This window comes from Branchiostoma lanceolatum, chromosome 1 (assembly GCF_035083965.1).
Source record: "Branchiostoma lanceolatum isolate klBraLanc5 chromosome 1, klBraLanc5.hap2, whole genome shotgun sequence".
In the NCBI taxonomy this organism is placed as follows: domain Eukaryota; kingdom Metazoa; phylum Chordata; class Leptocardii; order Amphioxiformes; family Branchiostomatidae; genus Branchiostoma; species Branchiostoma lanceolatum.
This window is the reverse complement of record NC_089722.1, coordinates 15,373,150-15,384,451: the sequence shown is the minus strand read 5'-3', so window position 1 is coordinate 15,384,451 and position 11,302 is coordinate 15,373,150. Positions and strand designations below refer to the sequence as shown.

Below are 11,302 nucleotides of genomic sequence, written 5' to 3'. Positions count from 1 at the left end.
TTGAAATTGTCTATCCCCCGACTTTATTTTCTCTCTCATGTAATATTTTCTATCCCCCGACTTTATTTTCTCTCTCATGTAATCTTTTCTATCCCCCGACTTTATTTCCTATCTCATGTAATATTTTCTATCCACCGACTCTATTTCCTATCTCATGTAAGATTTTCTATCCCCCGACTTTATTTCCTATCTCATGTAATATGTTCTATCCCCCGACTTTATTTCCTATCTCATGTAATATTTTCTATCCCCCGACTTTATTTCCTATCTCATGTAATGTTTTCTATCCCCCTACTCTATTTCCTCTCTCATTTGAAATTGTCTATCCCCCGACTTTATTTTCTCTCTCATGTAATATTTTCTATCCCCCGACTTTATTTCCTATCTCATGTAATATTTTCTATCCACCGACTCTATTTCCTATCTCATGTAAGATTTTCTATCCACCGACTCTATTTCCTATCTCATGTAAGATTTTCTATCCCCCGACTCTATTTCCTATCTCATGTAATATTTTCTATCCCCCGACTTTATTTCCTATCTCATGTAATCTTTTCTATCCCCCGACTTTATTTCCTATCTCATGTAATATGTTCTATCCCCCGACTTTATTTCCTATCTCATGTAATATGTTCTATCCCCCGACTTTATTTCCTATCTCATGTAATATTTTCTATCCCCCGACTTTATTTCCTATCTCATGTAATGTTTTCTATCCCCCTACTCTATTTCCTCTCTCATTTGAAATTGTTTATTCCCCGACTTTATTTTCTCTCTCATGTAATATTTTCTATCCCCCGACTTTATTTTCTCTCTCATGTAATCTTTTCTATCCACCGACTCTATTTCCTATCTCATGTAAGATTTTCTATCCCCCGACTTTATTTCCTATCTCATGTAATATTTTCTATCCACCGACTCTATTTCCTATCTCATGTAATATTTTCTATCCCCCGACTTTATTTCCTATCTCATGTAATATGTTCTATCCCCCGACTTTATTTCCTATCTCATGTAATATTTTCTATCCCCTTACTTTATTTCCTCTCTCATTTGAAATTGTCTATCCCCCGACTTTATTTTCTCTCTCATGTAATATTTTCTATCCCCCGACTTTACTTTCTCTCTCATGTAATCTTTTCTATCCACCGACTTTATTTCCTATCTCATGTAATATTTTCTATCCCCTTACTTTATTTCCTCTCTCCTTTGAAATTGTCTATCCCCCGACTTTATTTTCACTCTCATGTAATATTTTCTATCCCCCGACTTTATTTTCTCTCTCATGTAATCTTTTCTATCCCCCGACTTTATTTCCTATCTCATGTAATATTTTCTATCCACCGACTCTATTTCCTATCTCATGTAAGATTTTCTATCCCCCGACTTTATTTCCTATCTCATGTAATATGTTCTATCCCCCGACTTTATTTCCTATCTCATGTAATATTTTCTATCCCCCGACTTTATTTCCTATCTCATGTAATATTTTCTATCCCCCGACTTTATTTCCTATCTCATGTAATATTTTCTATCCCCCGACTTTATTTCCTATCTCATGTAATGTTTTCTATCAACCGACTCTATTTCCTATCTCATGTAATATGTTCTATCCCCCGACTTTATTTCCTATCTCATGTAATATTTTCTATCCCCTTACTTTATTTCCTCTCTCATTTGAAATTGTCTATCCCCCGACTTTATTTTCTCTCTCATGTAATATTTTCTATCCCCCGACTTTATTTTCTCTCTCATGTAATCTTTTCTATCCACCGACTTTATTTCCTATCTCATGTAATATTTTCTATCCACCGACTCTATTTCCTATCTCATGTAAGATTTTCTATCCCCCGACTTTATTTCCTATCTCATGTAATATTTTCTATCCCCCGACTTTATTTCCTATCTCATGTAATATTTTCTATCCCCTTACTTTATTTCCTCTCTCCTTTGAAATTGTCTATCCCCCGACTTTATTTTCACTCTCATGTAATATTTTCTATCCCCCGACTTTATTTTCTCTCTCATGTAATCTTTTCTATCCCCCGACTTTATTTCCTATCTCATGTAATATTTTCTATCCACCGACTCTATTTCCTATCTCATGTAAGATTTTCTATCCCCCGACTTTATTTCCTATCTCATGTAATATGTTCTATCCCCCGACTTTATTTCCTATCTCATGTAATATTTTCTATCCCCCGACTTTATTTCCTATCTCATGTAATATTTTCTATCCCCCGACTTTATTTCCTATCTCATGTAATATTTTCTATCCCCCGACTTTATTTCCTATCTCATGTAATGTTTTCTATCAACCGACTCTATTTCCTATCTCATGTAATATGTTCTATCCCCCGACTTTATTTCCTATCTCATGTAATATTTTCTATCAACCGACTCTATTTCCGTAGTCATGTAATATTCTCTATCGCAGTCGTTACTACTTCCTCTTGTAAACGGCTTACATGATATGTTTTGTATCCCCCGACTTTGTTTCAAATACTCTTGACAAATTTCTTTATTGTCATATAAATCGTTGCGAATAAAAGAAAAAACTATTATCTTATCATTCACCCCAGTTTTCTTTTCTCCTGCGTACGATATTTACTCTATCGCCCAGGATATTTCCTCTCTCCCAACCAGTCAGCAAGCAGGAGAGAAAACAAATCGCATGCAAATGTGAGAAAATAAACGATTGCTGAATATGTCGAAATCATCAACAAGGGCGGTATATATATCTTGTAATAGCTTTGTTTTGGTTTGTGGCAAGATATGCTACCCATGGTTTTTTGGTGCAATCCGTTTTTCTCTCCAGAAAACCTACATGTTTAATTTTGTTAAATTTCATACAGGCGTTTTCTCCTGCGTTTGCATGCGATTTATTTCCTCTCTCCGCAAGTCGCGAGCTGGGGGAGAGAGAGAAAATAAATCGCATGCAAACGCGAGAGAAAACGCTTGTATAAAACTTAACAAAATTAAACATGTAGGTTTTCTGGTATCTATAATGCCACAGATCTTTCTTTTTACAAAAGAAACATCCGACTTATTTTCCTCTTTCTGGATTTTTCTTCCCTTGTGTCCTTTCCTCGAGTTTTCACCCCTATTTTCCTACTGCGTTTGCATGCGATTTATTTTCTCTCTCTTCCAGCTCGCGACTTATGGAGAGAGGAAATAAATCGCATGCAAACGCAAGAGAAATGCGTCGCGGAATATAAAATAAATCGCAACAGGGAAGGTTGAAAATCCAGTGAAACTGAAATAAAGCAAAAGAACGCCAGAAGGAAGGGAAAATATTAGACGTTAGTATGCGTGCAACTGACAGGAAATATAAGAAGCCGCATGCAAGCAGAAAAATAAAACCGTTTGTTGAAGTGAAATATATAAAACGCAAGCAAATGCGAGAGGAAAATGCAGACTGGAACCAAGGAGGTTGAAATAGGATTTAACCTCCTTGCTGGAACGAAAATGACCCGAACAAAAATACCTGAAATGACGTCAATAAAAAAACAAATACAAAATAGATTTTTATGGCCTTGATCACCCATTTCTTTTATCAATAGACAATACTGTGATTCAGACCGGGAAGTTCAGACAGGGACAGGAGACCTCCACTTGTCAAACTTGTTGGAATGTCCTTGGGGAAACAATGGGGATACACATTCCGATATTCAGTTCCGGGTGACAAATACCACACCCTAGGGGTCCGCACATGCTCTGACTGTACGCCAGGGGTTCGGACATGTACCATTATGCTGCTTATGTGGGTGGCCCTGAGAAATTTGCAAGGAAAAAGTCAAACGCGAAAATGCCATTTCAGGTGCCATTTCAAACTTATGATAAATGAATATTCAAGATAATTTTTCAAAGTAGATTTGTAGTTGCACCACTTGGTTGCACGGAGGGACAGCTGGGTGCGTCACGCCAGGCCTGCTCCTCTCACCAAAAAAATCTCGAGGTAAATAACCCCGCCAAAATGTCACGTGGAAGGTATTGCGCGATATCATTGGCCACAAAATCCGTCCGAAAGCAGAACTTCCTCCCCCAGGGCAGCTGCTTCCAAACAATATTGTAAACTGATCTGATTTGAATTAATTTATTTGTTCGGGCTACCCAGAAAGCCGAAATATTGATGGCAAGGGATTCCTTCCTGTTCTATTTCCTCTCCTCAGATTTTAATTTCTTTCTTGTAGATTCCTCACCTCTTCTTTTCTCTTGCTTTTACCTCTCACATGGGTTTTCTTTCGCTGTAAATAATAATAATTTTATTTGCAAGTTCTTGCCCGAGGGCTAATTGCAACATGAAATAATACATAGCATGAGTATACTGTACAGGTAGTGCGAGTTAACAATGTTGACTATTGGAACACATGGCTATTCTTTTCCTCTTGCCAGATTTTCCTTGTCTCTCGAGGAAAATATCTCGTCTAGATGTTCTTTTCCTCTTCCTCGCGTAAAAAATATTTCCTCTCGCCTGCCAGGTATTTCTTTCTCCTGGTGTTTCTATTTCCCGGTTTATATTTCCTATCTCGTAGGATATTTCCCCTCTCCAGACTTTTCTTTCCTCTCTCATAGGATATTTCTTCTCTACCAGAAATATTTTCCGCGCGAGGAAAGAAAAAAAAGCCTAGTGGGAGGAAATATCTTACGCGAGAAAAAGAAAAGTATGAGGGGAGGAAATATCTTACCAGAAAGAAAATAAAAGTCGGCAGAACGGAAATATCTTGCGAGAGAGGAAATAAAAGTGTAGAGAGATACGAGGACAGGAGTCATGAAACTCTAGTATAATCAGTGTTCCAAAAACCCGTGCCAAGAGGCTCATAATTATTTTCCTCATTGCGCAATTAGTTTTTATAACTAGGCAATTATCAAATGGATGGATGGATGGGTGGGTTAATGGGTGGGTTGATGGGTGGATGGATGGATGGATGAATGAATGACCTTTATTGTATATTTATGCTTTTACAAGCTACGTACCTGGTCATAGTGATAAAGCAGAATTATAGTTATGTCACAGTAGAGATTGGAATCCAGTAGAGTCCGGAACTCTATTAGTAGAGATTAGAATTCCACTCTCTACTAGTAGAGACTGGAATTCCAATCTCTACTAGTAGAGTTCTGGATTCTACTAGTTGAGATTGGAATTCCAATCTCTACTAGTAGAGATTGGAATCGGGATCTGAATATTGGGATTCCAATCTCTACTACTAGGAGAATGCCAGATTCTACTAGTAGAGATTGGAATTCTACCAGGACAATCTCCAATTCTAATAGGAGAAATTCGGGTTGCATCAAAATGTTTTGGAAAATAGACTGAATCATTTCACACCTAAAATTTAGCAAAGGTAAGCCTACATTCACCATTACTATTTTAGTTGAATCACCTAATGTTTTAGATCTCTAATAGACCTTCTGTCAAGACACATTGTAACCAAAGGGATAGCCGTCTGGTCCAACCTTTGTCAATGGCTGTTTGTAAATGCCACTGATATGTCAATCAGAGACATTTGCATACGGCCCTTATGAGTTAGTGACTCAACATGCTCAACCAGTTTTTCCAGTTCGTTAGTGACTGGGTATATAAAACCTTATTTACCCCTGCTAAGCCAGTTCTAAAGATTATGTCAAAGTTATCAGATATCTAAAACATTAAGTGATTCACCTAGAATAGTAATGGTGAATGTAGGCTTAGCTATGCTGAAATTTTAGGTGTGAAATGATTCAGTCTATTTTCCAAAACATTTTTAAGTAAACCTATTAGAATCGGAGATTGTCCTGGTAGAATTCCAATCTCTACTAGTAGAATCTGGAATTCTCCTAGTAGTAGAGATTGGAATCCCAATATTCAGATCCCGATTCCAATCTCTACTAGTAGAGATGGGAATTCCAATCTCAACTAGTAGAATCCAGAACTCTACTAGTAGAGATTGGAATTCCATGGCCAGTTTCTACTAGTAGAGATTGGAATTCCAATCTCTACTAGTAGAGTTCCGGACTCTACTGGATTCCAATCTCTACTGTGACAGTTACATTGATATTAAAACGTGATATTTTATTACATCTAATGACTAATTGATACTGTAGAAGTTCCATTTCATTAGATATTTCTGTTCTATTCAGATAATGAGAAATAGGAAACTAATCTCGTATGCAATTAAAGAGAACATTTCTTTCATTGCTATACAATGTACAATCAACAACAAAACAATCGTCCCCAATCATACCCTCACTCAGTCTTATAGTTCCTCTCTCTAAAAAATGTTTCCTCTCTCCAGACGTTTATTTTCTCTCCCGTATAAGGTGTTTTCTCCCTCTACACCTCTATTTCCCCTCTCGTGAGGTATTTCCTCTCTCCAGAGGCTAATATTTCCTCTCTCGTAAAATATTTCCTTATTCTCTAACTTTACTTTCTCTCACGTAAGATATTTCCTCCCTCCACACTTTTATTTCCTCTCGCAAATTATATTCCCTCTAGCCGGGTTTTTCTTTTCTCTTGATCACGCGAACAATATTTCCTCTCGTCGAATTTTTCTTTCCTCGCGCTGAAGATATTTCCTCTCTCTAGGTTTTTCTTTCCTCGCGCTGAAGATATTTCCTCTCTCTAGATTTTTCTTTCCTCGCGCTGAAAATATTTCCTCTCTCTAGGTTTTTCATTTCTCGCGCTGAAGATATTTCTTCTCTCTAGATTTTTCTTTCCTCGCGCTGAAAATATTTCCTTTCTCTAGGTTTTTTTCCTCGCGCTGAAGATATTTCCTCTCCCTCCCAAGTTTTTTCCTCTCCTTTCTTTTTGACCCCATACGGCGTGCCATATAAATAAGTTATTCTCTTTCAAAGTCTGAAGGGAGTCCAAACCTACACCACTTACTCCTTGCCCCAAGAGCTATCTCAAGATCTATCAAAATAATGACCACAGCATATCCAGAACAGAGAGTTCCGCTAGAAGGACCATTATCAAACTTGACCTTCGTTTCCCTGACCCCAACCCACCTACCAAATATCTTCAGGATCGATCAACGGCTTCTCGAGTTATGCTGTTCACACACAGACACGCACAAAGAAACACACAAAAAAACCCACACACATACATAACACAAACACACACAGGCACACATACTTACACACACACACGCGCATACTTACACACATACATTGTACACACACACACACAGATAAACACACTGCACGCACACAAACAAACACACACACACAAGGTAAAAACTAAATCATGTGATGCCAATTGTGAGTCCCGCCATGAAAGCCTCCTCGAGCCTCGTGTCGTTTGAATGGTAAAAATCGGTAAAAATTGGGCGAACCCGATTGCCGCGGTTCTGTTTCTGGTCCCCTCTGGCATTCAGGTACGGAACATGCCATCTCTTTCGTGACATAATCACTGAAAGGATCAAACGCTAGCTGCCCTAAACCGGGTATGCCTAAACAGCTCATCCGACCTCATCCGAGTCTATAATGCAGTAAATATGCAATTATGAATGCAAAACAAGCTTAAGCAGCAAACTCTAACTTAGAGTTTGCTGCTTGTTTTGCATTCATAATTGCATGTTTAACGTGTCCAGAACGTCAAATAATGTCCCTGCCCCGTATACACTGCATTTTAGACTCGGATGAGGTCGGATGAGGTCGGGTGATCATGAGGTGTTTTAAGGCATACCGCTCTAAACCGGTTTGTTCGCGAAGCCATTGTTGACTTACCAGGGCTAGGCTGGCGCTCAGGGTTAAGAATCGTCCAGACGAGCCAAAACACACTCAATATGGACAAAAACACGGCATTTTTCGTCCTCTCAACCTGCCTGGTCGTAATAGACACGGTCCTTGGAACGCTACAGTTATCGGCGAACGTCCTAGAGAACGCTCAGGTGGGGGAAACCGTCACCAGTGTTCGGTCGGCAATAGGGGAAGGTCAGGAGGAAGTCAGGTGTGACATTGTCACCGGAGACAAGAACGGACGCTTCCGTGTGACCGACTGCGTGATCCGAGCGGCGCGTCCGTTGGATTACGGCGTCGAGCCGAACTATAACCTCACGGTGAACGTCACTGGGTCTTCCGGAAACCCCGAGCAGCTGTATGTTGATGTACAAGTTCAAGACGTGGAGGGATATCCACCTGTTTACAACGACACGTGTGAAATGCCAATTCGGACAGCAAATGCGAGGTCAGGCGATTTAAACGTCGATATAGAATGGGCTGTCGAGGGCATGGTAGTGGGTATTGGAGAAGTATCTATCTCAAAGCACATTTATTACGAAACTAATACGTCACTGTTTTCGATTACCAAGCAGGTCAACGTATACACCGATAATGATAATTGTCTGGTGCAGTTTGCATGGAGGCCCTGGCATGATGATGATACCACATTCATTAAGTCGATGTGGGATTCCAAAGTACGGTGCTTGAACTGTTCTAGAGCAACAGATGGGGCACCAGCCCTCCAATTGGAATTATTGCACAGTTATTCCGGCTTCACTCCAAGGTCGTCTGGCATGTGTTATTCAGGACCTATTCCTCAAACGGATAGACAACTTATATTTGCCGGTTCGTTCACGGTTTCTTCCACAAAAAGGAATCATTTCACGTGCCAACTGCCAGAAGACGTTTCTGTCTCTGTAATGATGTATGGCATGGAACTAATTCCCTTATTTGTAGAATTTGATGGTCAACCAGTCGGATGTCCCCGAAATAGATACGGCTTGTTTTGTGACCAGAACTGCACCTGTGAGAACGGTGCCCGCTGCCATGGGCTGAACGGGGCCTGTAAGTGTCAGCCTGGATGGCAAGGTGCCATCTGCGACATACCTCACAGTACTGTGGTCATCATCGCGACCCCTAGCGATACGCGACAGATTTACATCTCCGGCTCTGTAACTCTACACTGCAAGGTTTTCCATTTGGCTGCTGAAAGGTTGATGTGGACATTTCCTAATAAAACGGAAAAGTGGCTGCAGGAGGCTCACGAAGATCGCGTAAGGATCCACAACATACAGTCCGAACACAACGGTACCTACATATGTACTGTGTTAACTGAAAACGGGACGGTCATTAACGCAAGTTATGAGCTTCAGGCCGTCGCCTGTCTTCCTGGGAAAACGGGAGAATCGTGCGAAGAGGACTGCGTCTGTAGCCATGGTGGCAGCTGTGATCGTTGGGTCGGTTGCGTCTGTCCGCCGGGATGGACAGAAACCATGTGTCAGACCTCCTGCCCAATTGGCACATACGGACAGGGTTGCAGCAGGCGGTGCCGTTGTCAGCATGACGCCACCTGCTCCCCTACCGACGGTCGGTGTAACTGCACGGACGGCTGGTTCGGCAGTAACTGTAGCAGGCCCTGCCCCGCAGGTCGGTATGGATGGAAATGTCAGCATGCCTGTGCTTGTGAGAACAACGCCAATTGTTACCACGTGGATGGGACCTGCGCCTGTGTGCAACCCTGGACTGGGAAGTGGTGTGATGTCATCGAAGAAGAAACATACACATTCCCGATGTCGCTCCAGATTGTCATACCCCTGATGCTGACTCTGCTTGTCGCTGCATTAGTACTTTTCACACTCTATAAACGGAACAGGGCTAAACATGCGGCGCAAGTAGAGCGTCTAGAGGAGGACACAGCTCTACTAGAGCTGAGAAGTATGGAAGAAGACCTGGCGCAGAGTTTGCAGCCCGGCTGGCTCAACCGGTGGGAGAGGAACGCTGAGGATTTGACTCAGGACGAACTGGTTGGGCTGGGCGCATTTGGACAGATCAGGAGAGGACAGCTTCGTACGGCTGGTGTAGACGTCATGGTGGCAGTCAAGTCCGTCCGCGGAGAGGACAGGCGGTGCTACCGAGCCTTCTGTCGGGAAGTCGCCGCGCTGATAACTGTGCACGAAAATCGCGACAAAAATGACGACGGCCATCCCAACATCGTCAAGCTGTTTGGGATCATCACGTCCAAACCAAAGTGTATTCTCTTGGAATTTGCCATCAAAGGTGAACTTTTGGTACTTCTAAAACAACATCCTCGGCAGAACCGTCCCCTTGGCAGGTTTCTCCGCTATGCCGTTCAGATATCACGTGCCCTGAAGGAGCTCCGACGTCTGCGTATTGCTCACGGTGACGTGGCCGCCCGAAACGTCCTCGTCAGCGGCGATGACGTCGCCAAACTTGCTGACTTCGGTCTGGCCCATGACGTCTACACCACGACTACCTACGTGTCCTCAGCCAATAACGACGTCGACGAACTCTTGCCCCTAAAATGGATGGCTCTAGAGTCGCTGGAGTCTCGCGAGTTCACGTGCGAGAGCGACTCGTGGTCGTTCGGCGTGCTGCTGTGGGAGATCGCCGCCTTCGGGGAGGAGCCCAGCTACCAGCGCCAGCGCCAACTGAGTTGTCCCAAGTTGGTGGGGATCCTGAGGCAGGGGGTCCGATTGGACGAGCCGCCCGGATGCCCGCGTAAGCTGTATGACGTCATGAAGTCGTGTTGGCTGGAGGAGCCGTTGGAAAGGCCAGAGCCGGCAGAACTGGAGCAGAAGCTGACAGAATGTTGCCAGGAAATTGACCCTCTTCTGGTTTTGGAGAATAAAACTCTGGTGTAGATAACAAGGCAAGGCCAAAGAAAGTGAATATTTTCACAAATTTTTAGCAATTACTTTTCTTCATCATGGCAACATTTTTATTCGTTTTTTAAACGTTTTTTTAGCGACACGTTGAATATCTGGAAATATCTGGAATATCTTTTTGTTTTGTATACAATTAAGTGCCTGTCGGAGCCAGATGTTGTTCATAGTAGCTAACTTTGAACTTTATTCTTTGTGTGTTTGTGTGGAAGATTACTAGAACGTTACGTTGTGCATTACTCCATAGTAACACATCTGTAATTGTTACAAGTTATACATTTCTAAAACATTTTTCTTCAAAGAAATATCTTATTCATAAACTTTCCGCATATCATTGATGTAGACTTTAGAATTCTATTTATTTCAAAACGTATTGTAGGGATCATAGATGTCTCTTTTTAGCACGCATGTGTCATGGCTATTAGTATATACTCGATGTTTTAGTATTTTTACACTAAGAAATTAATTTCAAGAAAAGAATTCCAGATTTTATCCAGTTGCTTGATCGGGAATCGAGTAACTGTTATTTGGCGTGTAAAAAGAAATATTGGCAGCCGAGTATCTTTAGATGTCCAGTTCGTCAAAATACTCCTGATGAGGAGTAGCGATGACTGAAACAAAATCAGGCATAACTGAAATATAGACAGTTGATAAGCCTTGCTACATATGAACAACATATGAAAGTACATTTCAACTAT

At 41.5% G+C, this 11,302-nt stretch overlaps 1 protein-coding gene across 1 annotated transcript; it reads left to right on the top strand.

The window, feature by feature from the left end:
- Positions 1–7,703: 7,703 nt before the first annotated feature.
- Positions 7,704–10,938, top strand: LOC136436921 (uncharacterized). The gene has a single exon (XM_066431325.1). It carries the CDS (start codon positions 7,767–7,769, stop codon positions 10,581–10,583), a length of 2,817 nt encoding a protein of 938 aa, XP_066287422.1. The 5' UTR covers positions 7,704–7,766; the 3' UTR covers positions 10,584–10,938.
- The last annotated feature ends 364 nt before the right edge of the window (positions 10,939–11,302 follow it).

Bases quoted from the DNA above. Each gene is read 5' to 3' on its own strand.
- LOC136436921 (XM_066431325.1), top strand. From the start codon at position 7,767: ATGGACAAAAACACGGCATTTTTCGTCCTCTCAACCTGCCTGGTCGTA.